We start from the raw sequence: 18,361 nt of genomic DNA on the forward strand, positions 1-18,361 counted from the left end.
GGCGCCACTGGCACTTCGCACTGGCGCGCGGCGATGACCGAACCCCCCGGCGCGGCCCGGTGGTTGGGGCTGCTGGCTGCCCCGGCCCCTCCACCGAGGAAGCGCATAGCGAAGTCAGGCGCGCACCCGGCCGGCTCCCGCAGCGCGCCCGCTCCCGCTCTGAATTCAACTTTGTCCCGCCCGGGCGCTAAGCTCAGAGCCAGTGGAACTTCCCAGGCCGGCGTCGGCGACGAGGAGTGACCCGTAAATCAGCACGAAAGGCTGTGATTGCTTGCTTGCTTTCAGCAGATGCCTAAAACTTGCGATAGGCAGCAGCCCGCAAAGATGAGTCCATGGAAACGGTTGCCAGGGTCGGCGACCAGCGGCTTCCGGAAGTCCTCTAAAGCTTTGGTAACTATAGAACGACTGGACCAATGCGGCGCTCCTTCCGGTTTCGTGCCTGCTCGCAGAGTTCTTCTTTGCCAAGTTTCCCTTTGACCCCGGAAGTGAGGTCTTTCGCGTTCCTCCCTCCCCCAAGATGGCAACAGCCGAAGACGAGCTGCTGCTGCCGCGGCTCCCCGAGCTGTTCGAAACCAGCAAGCAGCTTCTAGACGAAGTGGAAGTAGCGACTGAACCCACCGGTTCGCGAGTGATCCAGGAAAAGGTGTTCAAGGGACTAGACCTCCTTAAGAAGGCTTCCGAAATGTTATCGCAGCTCGACTTGTTCAGGTATGGGGGACAGGGTAATAACGGTTGAGAATGGAGGTAATAATGGTTACCAAGGGTGGAGTCATGGAGCCTGGGTGGAGGAGACCCTTTAAAAAGGCCTGGGAACCTTTTATTCCTACCTCCCTTCGCGATCTGATGTACATTGTTTACATTCTCCACCTGTCTTCCAGACAGTTGATATCCCACGACTCTGCTCCCTAGGGTTGGCTGTTTGCACAGGCCTTGGGTGTGAGCGGTCAGCCACTTTCACTCCCCCTGCCTTCTCCCTCCACACACCCACCGCAGCCTTCCTGTCCCCGCGGGAAGCAAGGGTCACAGTGTGAATGGCCGTCCAGGCTTCACAGCCTCCTCTTTGCTCTTTCCAGCCGAAACGAAGATTTGGAAGAGATTGCTTCCACCGACCTGAAGTACCTGATGGTGCCAGCATTTCAAGGAGCGCTCACCATGAAACAAGTCAACCCCAGCAAGCGTCTAGATCATTTGCAGTGGGCTCGAGAACACTTTTTAAACTACTTAATTCAGTGCCAGTACTATCATGTGGCAGAGTTTGAGCTGCCCAAAACCAAGAACAACTCAACTGATAATGGCACTGCTAGTTCCTCCATGGCCTATCCTAGCCTCGCTGCTATGGCATCGCAGAGACAGGCTAAAATAGAGAGGTGGGTCAATAGCTATGCTCTTGAGGACTGCCCATTGGCCCTGCTGTTGCGGGGGGTGCATGTTTTGGGGGTGGCGGGGAGGGGAACAGTGGTGTCTCTCGTTTGGTTTCTACTGAGCATTAGGCCTCTGCTTTTGATGAGGTGCTCATACCTAACCACCAGGCCCTGCCACCAGGGGGGTAGATATCTCTGAAGGGCCTGTAGTTATAATCCATGTATAATCCACTGAGTGAGAAGTTCTGTTCAAACAGAGTAATGGATCAGGTGTGTAATATCCTGAACTAATCTTAGTCCTAGCATAGCTTCCTCATGTGCCCTTGAACAGGTTGCTTACTCTCAGTCTTTTTTTTTTTTTAGATTTATTTATTTTTTTGACATAGATCACAAGTAAACAGAGAGGCAGGCGATGGGGGGTGGCGGGGAAGCAGCCTCCCTGCTGATCAGAGAGCCCAATGTGGGGCTTGATCCCAGGACCCCAAGAACATGACCTGAGCCGAAGGCAGAGGCTTAACCCACTGAGCCACACAGGTGCCCGCTTACTCTCAGTCTTAAAAAAAAACATTAAATGAGTGTTTACAGTGTCTAGGAGCTACTCTAGGCACTGGAGATACAAAGCGAGTACGGGTGTTCAGATGAGTGTGGGTGGACGTCTCTACCTTGCAGGGCTATATAGTCTGGAGAGGTATTGAAGCAAAGTAGCAGTATAAAATGATGTGATAGAGAAATGCACAGGTACTGTGAGAGCAGACAGGAGGGGAACCTAACCAAAAAGGGAGCAGCAGAGAGAAGCCTCCCTGGCAGAGGTGACTCCTGTGATGAGTTGTTTAAGGAGGGGTAAGAATACTACCTAGAGGAAGAGAAAAGGAGGGCATTAGCCAGCAGATATTAGTAAAGCCACCGGGCATCAAAGAGCGCAGTGCTGGGGTGCGGATGTGTGGGTGGGGAACAACTGTAAGCAATCAGATGATGCTAGAACATAAAGTGGGGTGGTAGAGAAGAGGAAGGAAGGATGCTGAAGAATATTGTGGGGTCCAGACCAGGGAGAGCTTGGGATGCGAGGAAGGTGAAGGAACAGCCCTGCTGCTAAGAACTTGGGAAGGAATCTGAATCCCAGTTCCACCATTTGATCAGACTAACATTGGGTAAGGTGCTTCATCTCTTGGTGGCCTTCATTTCCCGAGCTATAAAATGGGATAATAATAATAGGTCTTTCTTCCTAAAGTAGTTTGGAAGTTTAAAAGAGAAATACATAAAAAGCCCTTAGCACCATGGCAGGTGCAGTGAGTACTCAAAGTTGGCTGTTGTTCTGTCTTTGTAGCTGAGTACAGGTTGTGGAGTCAGAGGCCTGGGTCTGAGACCCAGCTTTACTTATAAGCCACCAGACTTTGGGCAACTTATCTAGCCCATCTGAGCCTCAGAATTCCTCACGGATGAAATCATGTGCAAGTCACAAGGGTCCCATCTTGTAGGATCAAGAAATGTAACTAATAAAAGCCCAGAAAACAGCACAGCATCTGGCACATAGTTAATATTCTGTGACTGTCACCTACTAGCAGGCCATACTGAAGAACCTAAACTTTGGTTCATGACTGGGATCCACTGGAGGCTTTTGGTTTTGGGGATTTTTAAAGAGTTGAGTGGTTGTCTTTGCATTTTGAGCAATACACACGGGCAGCGGTTAGGAAGCAGTGGGACAGAGTTAGGTCACAAGTGACAAGGTCTCACTACGGCAGTGGCAGAAGAGATGAGGGGGATATATTTATTTAGAAGGATTGAAGCTGCAGAAAACCTGGCGATCTGTTAGTTTTGGGAAGTGGCGTAGATGGAGGCAACAAGGAAGAGGTCCATGTTTCTGTCATAGGTGCATGGCTTATGTAACTCACTAAGATAGAGAATAGAGGAGGAAGAACAAATCGGGGTGGGAAAGCATAGGAATTCAGTACTGAGCTGTGCTGCATTTAAGGTGTGTAGGAGTCATCCAAGTAGAGATATCTGGTAGTGTGTGGCTCAGAGGAGAGGTCTGGGCTAAAGACTACAGAGCCGATACTTGATCCATTCACTTGACATATATGTTTTGAGCCTTTCTAGTGGGCCAGGAACTGTTCTAAGTCATGGAGAATCAGATGAAATCCATGCCCTCATCAAGCTTTTATTTTGGTAGAGGAGTCAGACAATGCACTAATAAATAATCATGGAATTTTAGGTTGTATGGCCTATGAAGGAATAATGAAGTATGGTTCAGGGTTTGCAACAGTGAGTAATTTTGGAGGAACTGGGATAGACTGATAGGATGTGGAATTCAGCATCCCATCTTTTTTTTGTTGTTGTTCACCCTAATTATTTTTTTAAAATTTTTATAAACATATGTATTTTTATCCCCAGGGGTACAGGTCTGTGAATTGCCAGGTTTACACACTTCACAGCACTCACCATAGGACATACCCTCCCCAATGTCCATAACCCGACCCCCCTCCCAAACCCCCTCCCCCCAGCAACCCTCAGTTTGTTTTGTGAGATTAAGAGTTTCTTATGGTTTGTCTCCCTCCCGATCCCATCTTGTTTCATTTATTCTTCTCCTACCCCCTTAACCCCCATGTTGCATCTCCATTTCCTCATATCAGGGAGATCATATGATAGTTGTCTTTCTCCGATTGACTTATTTCACTAAGCATGATACCCTCTAGTTCCATCCACATCGTCACAAATGGGAAGACTTCATTTCTTTTGATGGCTGCATAGTATTCCATTGTGTATGTATACCACATCTTCTTGATCCATTCATCTGTTGATGGACATCTAGGTTCTTTCCATAGTTTAGCTATTGTAGACATTGCTGCTATATAAACATTCGGGTGCACGTGCCCCTTCGGATCACTGCGTTTGTGTCTTTAGGGTAGATACCCAGTAGTGCAATTGCTGGGTCGTAGGATATTTCTATTTTCAACATTTTGAGGAACCTCCAAGCTGTTTTGCAGAGTGGTTGCACCAGCATGCATTCCCACCAACAGTGTAGGAGGGTTCCCCTTTCTCCACATCCTCACCAGCATCTGTCATTTCCTGACTTGTTAATTTTAGCCATTCTGAGTGGTGTGAGGTGATATCTCATTGTAGTTTTGATTTGTATTTCCCTGATGCCGAGTGATGTGGAGCACTTTTTCATGTGTCTGTTAGCCATCTGGATGTCTTCTTTGCAGAAATGTCTGTTCATGTCTTCTGCCCATTTCTTGATTGGATTATTTGTTCTTTGGGTGTTGAGTTTGATAACTTCTTTATAGATTTTGAACAGTAGCCCTTTATCTGATATGTCGTTTGCAAATATCTTCTCCCATTCTGTCAGCTGTCTTTTGGTTTTGTTAACTGTTTCCTTTGCTGTGCAAAAGCTTTTGATCTTGATGAAATCCCAATAGTTCATTTTTGTCCTTGCTTCCCTTGCCTTTGGCGATGTTCCTAGGAAGATGTTGCTGCGGCTGAGGTCGAAGAGGTTGCTGCCTGTGTTCTCCTCAAGGATTTTGATGGATTCCTTTCTCACATTGAAGTCCTTTATCCATTTTGAGTCTATTTTCATGTGTGGTGTAAGGAAATGGTCCAATTTCATTTTTCTGCATGTGGCTATCCAATTTTCCCAATACCATTTATTGAAGAGGCTGTCTTTATTCCATTGGGCATGCTTTCCTGCTTTGTCAAAGATGAGTTGACCATTGAGTTGAGGGTCTATTTCTGGGCTCTCTATTCTGTTCCATTGATCTATGTGTCTGTTTTTGTGCCAGTAACATGCTGTCATGATTATGACAGCTTTGTAATAGAGTTTGAAGTCCAGAATTGTGATGCCACCAACTTTGGCTTTCTTTTTCGATACTCCTTTGGCTATTCGAGGTCTTTTCTGGTTCCATATAAATTTTAGGGTTATTTGTTACATTTCTTTGAAAAAAATGGATGGTATTTTGATAGGAATTGCATTATATATGTAGATTGCATGCTCGCTTCGGCAGCACATATACTAAAAATATATATGTAGATTGCTTTAGGTAGCATAGACATTTTCACAATATTTGTTCTTCCAATCCAGGAGCATGGAACATTTTTCTATTTCTTTGTGTCTTCCTCAATTTCTTTCATGAGGACTTTATAGTTTTCTGAGTATAGATTCTTAGCCTCTTTGATTAGGTTTATTCCTAGGTATCTTAGAGTTTTGGGTGCAATTGTAAATGGGATTGACTCCTTAATTTCTCTTTCTTCTGTCTTCTTGTTGGTGTAGAGAAATGCAACTGATTTCTGTGCATTGACTTTATATCCTGACACTTTACTGAATTCCTGTATAAGTTCTAGCAGATTTGGAGTGGAGTCTTTTGTGTTTTCCACATATAGTATCATATCATCTGCAAAGAGTGATAGTTTGACTTTTTCTTTGCCGATTTGGATGCCTTTAATTTCCTTTTGTTGTCTGATTGCTGAGGCTAGGACTTCTGTGTTGAATAGCAGTGGTGATAATGGACATCCCTGCCGTGTTCCTGACCTTAGCGGAAAAGCTTTCAGTTTTTCTCCATTGAGAATGATATTTGCGGTGGGCTTTTCATAGATGGCTTTGATAATATTGAGGTATGTGCCCTCTGTCCCTATACTTTGAAGAGTTTTGATCAGGAAGGGATGCTGTACTTTGTCAAATGCTTTTTCAGCATCTATTGAGAGTATCATATGGTTCTTGTTCTTTTTCTTTTTAATTTTTTTTTATAAACATATATTTTTATCCCCAGGGGTACAGGTCTGTGAATCGCCAGGTTTATTGTTCTTTCTTTTATTAACGTATTGTATCACATTGATTTGTGGATGTTGAACCAACCTTGCAGCCCTGTAATCCCACTTGGTCATGGTGAATAATCCTTTTAATGTACTGTTGGATCCTATTGGCTAGTATTTTGGTGAGAATTTTTGCATCTGTGTTCATCAAGGATATTGGTCTATAGTTCTCTTTTTTGATGGGATCCTTGTCTGGTTTTGGGATCAAGGTGATGCTGGCCTCATAAAATGAGTTTGGAAGTTTTCCTTCCATTTCTATTTTTTGGAACAGTTTCAGGAGAATAGGAATTAGTTCTTCTTTAAACATTTGGTTAAAATTCCCCTGGGAAGCTGTCTGGCCCTGGGCTTTTGCTTGGAGATTTTTGATGACTGTTTCAATCTCCTTACTGGCTATGGGTCTGTTCAGGTTTTCTATTTCTTCCTGGTTCAGTTGTGGTAGTTTATATGTCTCTAGAAATGCATCCATTTCTTCCAGATTGTCAAATTTGTTTGTGTACAGTTGCTGATAGTATGTTCTTATAATTGTTTGTATTTCTTTGGTGTTAGTTGTGATCTCTCCTCTTTCATTCGTGATTTTATTTATTTGGGTCCTTTCTCTTTTCTTTTTGATAGTCTGGCCAGGGGTTTATCAATCTTACTAATTCTTTCAGAAAACCAGCTCCTAGTTTCATTGATATGTTCTGTTGGTTTTTCTGTTTCTATTTCATTTATTTCTGCTCTGATCTTTATTATTTCTCTTCTCCTGCTGGGTTTAGGGGTTTTTTCTTGTTCTTTCTCCAGCTCCTTTAGGTGTAGGGTTAGGTTGTATACTTGAGACCTTTCTTGTTTCTTGAGAAAGGCTTGTATCGCTATATATTTTCCTCTCAGGACTGCCTTTGCTGTGTCCCACAGATTTTGAACCGTTGTGTTTTCATTATCATTTGTTTCCATGAATTTTTTCAATTCTTCTTTAATTTCCTGGTGGACCCATTCATTCTTTAGAAGGATGCTGTTTAGTCTCCATGTATTTGGGTTTTTTCCAAATTTCCTCTTGTGGTTGAGTTCTAGCTTCAGAGCATTGTGGTCTGAAAATATGCAGGGAATGATCCCAATCTTTTGATACTGGTTGAGTCCTGATTTAGGACCCAGGATGTGATCTATTCTGGAGTATGTTCCATGTGCACCAGAGAAGAATGTGTATTCTGTTGCTTTGGGATGAAATGTTCTGAATATATCTGTGATGTCCATCTGGTCCAGTGTGTCATTTAAGGCCTTTATTTCCTTGTTGATCTTTTGCTTGGATGATCTGTCCATTTCAGCGAGGGGAGTGTTAAAGTCCCCTAATATTATTGTATTATTGTTGATGTGTTTCTTTGATTTTGTTATTAATTGGTTTATATAGTTGGCTGCTCCCACGTTAGGGGCATAGATATTTAAAATTGTTAGATCTTCTTTTTGGACAGATCCTTTGAGTATGATATAGTGTCCTTCCTCATCTCTTATTATAGTCTTTGGCTTAAAGTCTAATTGATCTGATATAAGGATTGCCACCCCTGCTTTCTTCTGATGTCCATTAGCATGGTAAATTGTTTTCCACCCCCTCACTTTAAATCTGGAGGTGTCATCGGGTCTGAAATGAGTTTCTTGTAGGCAACATATAGATGGGTTTTGTTTTTTTATCCATTCTGATACCCTGTGTCTTTGCATTGGGGCATTTAGCCCATTAACATTCAGGGTAACTATTGAGCGATATGAGTTTAGTGCCATTGTATTGCCTGTAAGGTGACTGTTACTGTATATTGTCTCTGTTCCTTTCTGATCTACTACTTTTAGGCTCTCTCTTTGCTTAGAGGACCCCTTTCAATATTTCCTGTAGAGCTGGTTTGGTGTTTGCAAATTCTTTCAGTTTTTTTTTTTTTTTGTCCTGGAAGCTTTTTATCTCTCCTTCTATTTTCAATGATAGCCTAGCTGAGCATCCCATCTTTTGTCAGAATATGGGGGTGGCCCATTGGCAGGTAGCAGGTGGTTTAAACAGTGAGTTTGTTACCCAGATAATTATGGTACACCCAGAAACCAGACTGTAAGTGCCACAGGGATACAGGGCTGTAGAGAAAGACCAGGGAATGAGCACATCTGGTTGGAGGGATGAGGACAAGGTTTCAGCATATAATGCATTTGAGATGAACCTAGAATTGTGCTTAAAAACAGAAATTACAGATTTTCCTGAATGTAAACGTAATAATACTCATTGTAGAAAGTTTGAATACCCATATTTTTTTAATTAAAAAGGTCTCAGTTCCAGCATGCAGAGATGATCTTTGTTAACTTGCTGATGTATTTTCCTTCCAGATATATAGTTATTTTAGGTAATAAATTTGGAATAATACTGTATATATAGCTTTTTATCCTTTTCAAACCTAACATTGTGAACATTTCTCCGTGTCTTTTGAAACCATGATATTTAATGGTTACCTGATATGCCATCCCATAGTTGTACCATTATCATTCATACTAATCTTTTATTGTCAAATACTTAGACCATGTATAGGTTCCAGGTTTCAGATTTGTTTTTGTTTGTTTTCATTCTTCTAAGTAGCCTTGGGACAGACATCTTTAATTGCATCTGTCACTGTTTCCTTAGGATAGATTTCTAGGACCAGTGACTAGATCAAAGGGTTTGAGTACTTGAAGACTCTTGAGGGTAGCAACATTGCTTCCCACAATAACACAGCTTTGGAATACATCCCACTGCATTGGCCTAGATGTTAACACTTAGAAAATCCAATTGGGATACCAAAAAAGGTATCTCATTGTTTTTATTTGCATTTCTTTGCCTAGAAAGCTTGGTCTTTGAACATTCTTTAAAAATGTCTACAAGACAAAATAATAGTGTTCTCTCAATGCTAATGGCTCCCACCTGTACATCACCAGCCCAGACCTTTCCTGATCCTCAGCCTCATACTTCCAACACCCTACATGGATGTTTCACAGACATCTCAAACTTAACATGGCCTCAGCCGAACCCTTGGCTTTTTAATCCCCAGAGTGCCCCCACACCCAGGGCTTCACCATCTCAGTGAGTGGCACCGCCATTCACCCAGATGTTTAAGCCAGCAGCTAGGAGTTAGCCTCAGTTCCTCCCTTCTGACTCTCCAGCTCTGGTCCACCGTGAAGAATGAGTCTTAAATCCTGGTTCTTGAGTTCTCCGTGGTCGCACCTCAGTGCAGGCCCCTAGCACTTCACCTGGAAGAGCCATCCCACTAACTCCAAAGTCCTGCCCAGTCTGGCACCTGCTTCTCTTCGGTCTTGCCTTGTTGACTGGATTCTAGCCGCAATCGCCTTCCTCCGATCCTTTGCACAGACCCAACTCCTTCCTTTTATAGTCTTTGTACATGTTCTTTTTGCATGAAATGCCCTTTGTTTTTCTGTCTTCCTGGGCTTTGTCTTTCTCCTCTACTGGAATGTATACTCCTTGACGGCAGGAGCGGCCTCTCTCTTGATCGCAGTGGTGTGTCTAGCACAGGGCCCCGCACATAGGAGGTGCTCAGGCAGCACTTACTGTTGACAAGCAGGAGGAATAACAAGAGCAGGGGCCCCAGCAGAGTAATTTGAGGTACGTACAGGGCGTGCAGACCAGTCTAGTTTGGAAGAAGCTGGGAGTACTCTGGTCAGAGATCTGCAGAAGGAAGTGATATGTACAGAATCCAGAAAGGGAAGAGAGTGGCAGAAAGACAAATTATCACATTATAATAGCACTTCAGCTGGGAAAAGTGATAAAAGTGAAATGAGAGCTGTCAGAGGTATTACTTGTGCAAGAAACATTGATAGGATTAGAAACCGCATTATTGAGATCCTTTTTATTTTCAGTTAAGTCCTCCCTCCTCCCCAACACCACGACTTTACGCACTGAGGCCATCCTACACAAAACACCCAAGTGGTATATCCTCTCTCAAAACCCGTCCTCTCTATTCTGATTGCCATCTCTGAGAGTGTGAGTCTGGTTGATTAGCTGTGCCAGAAACAGAGGAGTAGAAGCTGGGTGAGCCATGAGTCTGGTGTTCTCACGGAACTGAGATTCTGAAGTGACAGCCAGGTACGTGTCCATCAGTAGATGGACGTATAACTGAAACTTACGGGACTGGTATCTGGTGCTAAAACTTCAGGAGCTTTGCGGGGTATGGATTACTGAGGGAAAACACGTAGCGAGAAAAAAAGCCAAGGATAAAAATTGGGCACGTTAAGGGAGGAGAAAGAGGCAGGAAAGCAATCAAGAGGTCAGAGACTCAGCAGGGGGCTTACAGAAGCCTGGGGAAGAGAGAGCAAATGACTCCTACTCTTTGAAACTTCTCCCTGTCAAGCCCCCTCCCAGATACTGTAGCACCTAAATTGGTCATTCTCTCAACTGGAAACTCCTAGAGGTCAGAGACCTGGACTCACTGCATCTTTAGTATCCTAATGTATCATTGTCCTTGGGGACCCAACCCAGTCAGTGGATCATAGTAGATATATGAAGTAGCTTGGGAGGACCAGATATGGTGTTCATCAGAAAAATGGAAGCAATGTGGTGTTGCACATAAAGCCTGGACTTTGGAGTCAGATGGACCTGGAGCAGCCAGTCCAGTTTCTTCCACTTAACAGATGGGGCATCACCTAACCCCTCCTGGCCTCCTCTTTCCCATCCCCTGACAGTATCTGTATCCTGTCGCCACTTATGAAGGACTTTCATGTGTATTGTTCCATCTGATCTTCTTAACCCCAGGAAGTGGATCTTCTCATCTCCATTTTAGAGCTAAGGAAGTGGGTTACGAGAATTTACTTGTCCAAACTTAACACACCTTGAAAGTGTCCAGGCTACAATTTAAACTCAGGTCTTCATATTCCCAGTTCTCTACAATATAGCACAGAAAAGAGAAAAGTGGTCCTTTGAAAGGATAGAACATGTCTTGAGGGAAGGTGTTCTCTAAGATAGGGGAAAAGGCCTCAGTAGAGTGAAAAGTTGCAACTGCTGTTGACAGGATGATTGACAGAGTGAGGCCTGGGGAGATGTGGGTAGGGACAGGATCGATAGCAAAAGTGGAATGGTAAAGACCTTGCCCTGGTGAAGACAGGGTTAGCTCCTACTTAAAGCCAATGAAGGGTGAAATTACAGAGATTGTAAGGGAAAGAGGGATACTGAATTCTGTATCATTTGGCTGTTTGGTGAGTGTGATGGGGGTGTGGAATCCACAAAAGATAAACAGAAGGACAGCTGAGCATGAGTGACCATTCGGCTGAAGTTTGATCATTTGAATATGTCGTTGACTCATTTGACTCAAATTTGTCCTTCGTTAGCTCTCTGCAGCAGTCTGAGAACAGATCAAGGAAATGGGGACCGTTGTCCAGAGTCAGATGGGTGACAGGCATTGGGGATTCTAAGATGGTAGGGAGTGTTTCCATGTAATGTCTCACCATGGGAAATCTAAAACAGTGATGAAGGGCCTAAGGCAGTGGTTTTCAGTTTGTTCCTCAGAACTCGGAAGAATCCACCGCAGTGCCGGGGTAGAGGCAATGTTGGGAGCTCTCCTCTTGCTTTAACTAAGGTGGATTTTTATCTGTTTATTACTTATTGGAGTTCCAGATAAGTTCTCATAAGAAGAAAGAGTTCTTTGGCTAAGACCAAAAGGTTTAAAAAAAAAAAACAAACCACTGGCCTAAAAAAAGCAGGAGTGGAAGAGCTAAAGTTTTAAAGATGACCACAGTGAAGTCACAGAAGCGAGGACATGAAGAAGCAGCCTATGAGCAAGGTTAGACCGCAAGTACGCAAGCATAAGAACCTTATCCTAAAGGACCAGTAGACTGACCCAGAAATTACCATGGATTATATACATTCTAAGGCCCTGGTAGGTTTGTTGGGTTTTTTTTTTCCTGCTGTAGGTACATCCAGGAAAGAGGGTAGGGGTAGGAGTGGGGCCAGAATTAAATGTTCTCAAGTGATAACCTGTAATAGCGTTCGTGAACTAGGAGTTTCCCTTTGTGGCGTTTCGCTCAGAGGCTACTGATGTTGGTGCTGGGACGGTTATTTGTTACATCACATAAACTGTTCCACTTGTTGGGTAAAAGGATCAGAAGAGCCTAAGAGGTTTGTATAATAAAGAACGGCTCCAGAGCAGTGGTTCTTGACTTTTCGCAGGTCATGGATCTTGATAATCTGATAAAAACTATAGACCTCAAAAAAAAAAAAAAAAAAAAAAAACCTGGAGACCTCTCCCAGGTCCCAAAAAAAAAAAAACTTTTGCATATCTCAGGGAATTCAGGGCCCCCCTCCTGCCAGACTCTATCCGTGGACCTCAGGTTAAGAACTCCAGATTGGGGTGAACAGCTGCAGAGGGGCATCTGATTCTGGAGATCCAGAGTGGGGTTCCAGTCATGGCTATTTTGAAAGACTTCTCTTGGAAATCGTGGAACTTTTCCTCGACTTCTCTCTCTCTCCCTCTCTCTCTCTCTCTCTTTCTCTCTCTCCGGCAAGCCCTTAACATCCAGTACATCTGTTTTACATTTTAAATACATCCACATCTCACCACCTCCCTATCTCAGGTGACTATCTCTCAGCTAGATGATAACAGCATCCACTTAGTTGATTTCTCCACTTCCCTCCTTGCCTCCCCTCCCCCACAGGCCACACTCCGCACCACAGCCAGAGTGGCCCATATAAAAAAAGTTTTCGTGTCACTGTATTCGGGTTATGTATTCTCTTGAAAAGCCTCCAGTGGCTTTCCTGTCTCAAAATATCATGGTATTTGGTATTGAGGGTCTTACAGCCTACAGGGTTCTAGAAATTGTAGCCATGGCTATCCCTCTTCTCTCATTTGCTGTCATTCTTCTTCACTCCATGCCAGCCACACTGGCCTACTTTCTAGTTCTCAGACACTGCAAACCAAGCTCTCTCCCACTCTGGGACCATTACACTTCCTACCCCACTCCCAACCCAGGGAAGCCTCTTTCACATATTGGCGAGGCTTGCTTCCTGATTGAAGTCTGCTCCAATGTCACCTCCTCCTGATGGCCTCGTATGTAATAGCACTTATCCTCTTGTGCCATCATTCTGTCCACTCTACCTTGCCTTTTGCTTCTTCATGGCACTTATCACCACCCGACCCATCATCCCTTCTTGTCAGCTTCCCCTAGAATGAGAGCTTGAGGAGAGCACGGACTTCCTTGTCTACACTGCTACGTGTCCGGCACTGAGCACAGTGCCAGTCACATGGTAGGTACTCAGTAAGTACTTTTCAGGTGAATGAACGCCTTCTGGAAAAGGCAAGGCAGGATTGTTGTGAGTCTTTAAATTATATTAGGACAAGGCAGGGGCACCTGGCTGGCTTGGTCAGTAGTAGAGCATGTGACTCTTGATCTCAGGGTCGTATGTTCAAGTCCCATGTTGGGTATAAAGCTTAATTTAATGTGATCATATAAATAAAAGCACTTAGCATAGCACTTGTCCTTGAGAAAAATACAATACAAGAGACTATTTCCTTGGTTCACACAATATGATTTCCTTAGTAAAAGGACGAGCCAGAAGACCTAAGATTGTTTTTCCCAGAAGAAAAGAAGAGATGACCACTTTTTTTAGGCTCTTTCCCAAGGAATTCCCGCATCAGTGGCAGGTAAACAACCCCCAAGATTCTGTGATTCTTTGAAGTGGCAGTTCCCCTAATGGATGTTGATACTAAGTATCCAACTTAGTAAGGGTCGATGTAATGAAATTACTGAGGGACTCACATCTCTAAAGATGGTGGGGTTGGGGGGAGTGGCTCAGATCAGGTTACTTCTCTGTTTTTCTGGCTTTGGGAGGTATTTGGCCCTGCTGATCCCTTCCTTGCCCTGGCAGTCTTGAGGGCTTGCAGCCTTGGTGGCAAGTTCTGGGGTACTGAATCTGTATTTTTGCCCAAGCGGAAACTGGCATATTTACTGCTTGGTCACTTGGAAAAGGGAAACTCTTACTGTGGCCTTCTTTGAAGGAATACCTCTTTATTTTGAAGTTCATGGGCAATGCTTTTCTGTGGAACAGATACAGGCAGAAGAAGGAAGTGGAGCATAGGTTGTCTGCACTGAAATCTGCTGTGGAAACTGGTCAAGCAGATGATGAGCGTGTTCGTGAGTATTACCTCCTTCACCTTCGAAGGTGGATTGGTATCAGCTTAGAAGAGATTGAGAGCATTGACCAGGAGATGAAGATCCTGAGAGAAAAAGACTCCTCACCAGAGGTAAGGCTGCTCACCGCCTATACAGCTCAAAACGCTGCTTTCAGTAGATTAGAATGTTCAACAGGGGAGCGATTGAGTTAAAATCCAAGTTTGAAGTCTCCATAAAATCACTGTCCCTTTTAAGCTTAGTGGAGAAAGGCTGAAGATCGACTAGGGTAGCCGCCTCTCCAGCTTATGGTGGTATTCCCCAGTGCTTCCTTACCTGTGACATGCTAATAGCCATGTGTAATTTTGTGACCTAAGTTGGTTTGGGCTGTGGGAAGTCCTGACCACTGAAGGAATGCATAGGAAAGGTTGGCTTTTAAAATCTGTGCTTGACTGTAATAACCAAAGGAGACGAGGAATAGGATGGGAGGGGAGAGGGAAAGTGGCACCAGAGGAGGGAGAGAGAAGACTAGAAAGAAGAAAATAAAAGGAATGATCACGAATATATTTAGGTTGGGGGAGGAATCCGATTTTAACCTTACATGGTGATGCACTCTCACACCCTTAGTCCCCTCAGGTATGAGACACAGAAGGACTTCTCCATGCACAAAGTGTTGGGTATACTGGTAAAAACCTGCCGTGACACAGCTTTGGCTGTCTTTGAAAATTGTCACCCTGTTTTGGAGCCACTGCTTCAAAAGATTAGGCCCTGCTCCCACTTCCTTTTTGGTTCAGGATCCCAGCATGAGTTGAGTTGAATTCATCAGCTTGCCACAGGCATTGATTTAAGTCCTCAGAGAAACCTCTTCCTAATTTGACTTGTAATCATTAGCCCAGAAGCTTAGACCTCTGGGTAACATCAACCTCGTTCCTCCTGGTAAAGGATCAAAGCATAAACAGTATTCTGAGGCCATAAGGCCCCAGAGCCTATCTAGGTGAATGGCTTTCAGGCGTTTTGAGGCTGGACTTTTCTGTGTCCTCCCTTTCCCTGTCTGTCATCGTCGTTGTTGAATGTGCTCTTATTTGGTATTGCGATTGGCTCTGGAAGTGATGAACCTAGACCCAGGCGAATACCTTTTTTCTGACCAGACTTTGTTTCCATATGCCCCTGGGGAACCCAGGTTCCTTCAAATATTTCTGTATGCCACTGTATGAAAACTAACAACACATTCATTCCCCCTTGCCTTTGGGAACACCCTCTTCTAAAAACCTAGGAGTTCTTGACAGTTAATTGCATAATGACATCGGAGGGGGGTTTCAGAAGAAGGGTCTCCATGATTCATCTTTAGCACTGAAGGCCAGGCTGAGGAAAGGGATTCAGGTTCAGCTCAAGGGATTTAGCTGGACCACGGAAAAAGCCTTTGGAATCTCCTCCTTTGGAGGGGAGATTGTAAAGCCAGGGAAACTTTTTTTTAAATTTTGGTGAGGTGATCTCTGGGAGAGCTTTCTCCTCCTCTTCATTCAGCCTGGTCCTCCGGGCTCCTCAGGAGAGCTGAGCAGCCTCCGCCGTTAGTATTCTGCTGCTGTCTCTGAGAGACCGAGAAATAGGGAGTGGGCAGAGTTTGACTCCAGGGCTTTTCAAGCGCCAGAAGACTTAAGAGCCTGCGTAGCAGGGTAGGCAGAGTGGCAGAAATGCACTTGTAATCACTTAATTTCCTTTCCAGGCATCAACTTCTCATTCAGCTCGTCAGGACAGACCTCCAATGAAACCCTTTGTTCTCACACGGAATGTGGCCCAAGCCAAGTAGGTAGTACTGAAAAGTGGGTTGCCTTTGTAGGCCCCCTGCTTTTGGGATTCCGTTGGGTGCATGAGTAACAGATAGAATGGGCACTGTGGAAAGGCCACTTGCTCACCTGTGGTGGCTGTTCTTTCATCAGAGGGATGTAGCTTGAATATATACGTCTCTCTTCATCAGACGTTTCCCTCACAAACTTAAGCTTAACAGTAGGCCCAAAAGGAAACTGACAAAAATAAATAAATCAGAAGGAGAAAAGGAATCTCCTGGAGAATTGCATACTTCACTTGTTTCCCATTATTGCTTTCAGCTGCAGTTCTCAAAAGGACATATTTGCCTATGAAGGATTTAATTCTGAGTTCCGGAGAGGCTTTTCCACATGGTGGCAGGAAAGTCTCCTTCCTCTGTGTACCTTTTAGACCCACCAACTATAAATACCCCTTCTACATTGTCATTGCCACTTTGTGGGACAGTGGCCCCTGGGATTGTTTTCTGAGTGATGATCCTGAGCTATTTATCTTCTCATGAAAGCCCTTTAAGGCACCTTCCTAGATGTCCGTTTTTACATATCTTCACAGGAGTTTACACAGCTCCTCAGAAGATAGCTGGGCAGGGGAGCAAGGATGAAACAGACACAGATTTTGTCACTAAAGAGGCTTTTGAATAGTGCTGTTTCTGTTTGGTTTTCTAAATGTAATGTGATTCTTGCAGAGTATTTGGAGCTGGTTATCCAAGTCTGGCATCTATGACGGTGAATGACTGGTACGATCAGCATCGGAAATATGGAGCATTACCAGATCAGGGCATAGCCAAGACACCACCAGGTAAGACGGGGTAGGAAGAAAGTAGTTACACTTTTGGTTCCTTGCTCCCTAGCAATTAAATTCAGACCAAGTGTTGTTGCCCTTTAGGAGCAGAAGTAATCTGGACAAAGATGCTAAGCAGTATTTTTTGTTTTATCTATTATGGAGATAAGTAGCAGGTGATTCTGGGAGGTTGGGAGCAGTGGCTGCATGATTTTGGAATCCTTTCAGATGTCCTGGCATTAAAAACAGACTAAGCAGCTAGATAGCAAAAGCAAAAGTGCCATGGATGGCAGTTCCACTTCTGGTAATGGCGGAGTAGGTTGTATTGAGGCCAGTCCCTCCCACAGACAACAACTACGAACTGAAGAAGTTAAAACAACCACCCAGAGGAGCTAGAGAATGCCCAAGAGCAGACACAAGCGGGAGGGCAGTCAACACTTAGAAGAAAGGAGAAGGTGTAGTTGGAATTTCCTGAGGGCAGGGTCTTTGACTTAATGGCATTCTTGGTGCCCAGCTTGATAATTAGGTCATGGTACATACTTAGATGCATCTTTGGATGGGAAAGGTGGAGAGGGTGGCCATTATAAAGATGAAAGCAATATGATGTATTAGAAAAGCTTGGACAGACCTGGGGTAACCTATTATTCCTGCCGCTTAATAGATAGGACATCACCTAGCCCCTCTGAGCCTCTGTTCCCTTATCTTGTATATTATCTCATTTGATCCTCCTAACAACCCTGTGAGGCAGGTGCTCTTATCCCCATATTAGGATGAGGAAATGGTGTCTGAGAATTGACTACACAAAGTCAGCGTAGCTAGAAAGTGGCCAGAGTAGGATTTGAATTTGGGTCTTAAAATTCACAATTCCAGGGCTGTTTCCACTATAGCACAGAGAAGAGAAGAGTGGTCATTTGGAAGGGTTTCCTGTTTTTTACAGCTTCTCACCCATTGGCAGTCTGCAGTTGTGGTGACATGGGGGTAGGTGAAACTTGGATAGGAAGGTACAGTCTTACTGGTTAAGAAATGAGAGAAATGAGACGATATCCCATAAAGGAGAGGACCACAGAGGAGGAGCCCTGATTCTCTACATGCACCTCGCCTAAGTCTCAGGCTGACACCTAAGCTGTGCATGCCCGGGCAAGCTTCCTAGATAGGGCTGAGATAACTGATGGGAGGATTCAGCTGCTGCCCGATGCAGAGGTAAGAGAATTTAGAATTTTTGGTTCTAAACAAATTAACTTCCTGCTAAAATGAAAAATCAGTACTCTTTAAAGGAACGAAACAATTAATTCAGAGTCTCTACAACATACCATTCACAAGGTCTGGGGTGTAATCCTAAACCACTATGTATTGAGGAAGGAAAAATAGGAAAATGTGACTTATACTCAAGAGAAAAGGCAGTCAGTGGAGACCAATCCTAGATGATGCAGATGTTGAAATTAGCAGATAAGGACTTTAAAGCAGTGATTTGCATGACCAAGGGCAGAGGGGAAAATGTGCTTGTAAAGAATGAA

The 18,361-nt window shown here is 44.1% G+C and overlaps 1 protein-coding gene across 1 annotated transcript in view; it reads left to right on the forward strand.

Annotated features, from left to right (window-relative positions):
* Positions 1-357: 357 nt before the first annotated feature.
* Positions 358-18,361, forward strand: part of IGBP1 (immunoglobulin binding protein 1) — a 29,080-nt gene continuing 11,076 nt past the window's right edge. Inside the window, exons 1-5 of the mRNA XM_032330392.1 lie at positions 358-708; positions 1,074-1,367; positions 14,185-14,380; positions 15,970-16,049; positions 16,753-16,865. Coding sequence (XP_032186283.1) covers positions 518-708; positions 1,074-1,367; positions 14,185-14,380; positions 15,970-16,049; positions 16,753-16,865 — 874 coding nt within the window. The 5' untranslated portion in view covers positions 358-517. The remainder of the gene's footprint in view (positions 709-1,073; positions 1,368-14,184; positions 14,381-15,969; positions 16,050-16,752; positions 16,866-18,361) is intronic.

Source organism: Mustela erminea, chromosome X, assembly GCF_009829155.1.
Source record: "Mustela erminea isolate mMusErm1 chromosome X, mMusErm1.Pri, whole genome shotgun sequence".
NCBI lineage: Eukaryota > Metazoa > Chordata > Mammalia > Carnivora > Mustelidae > Mustela > Mustela erminea.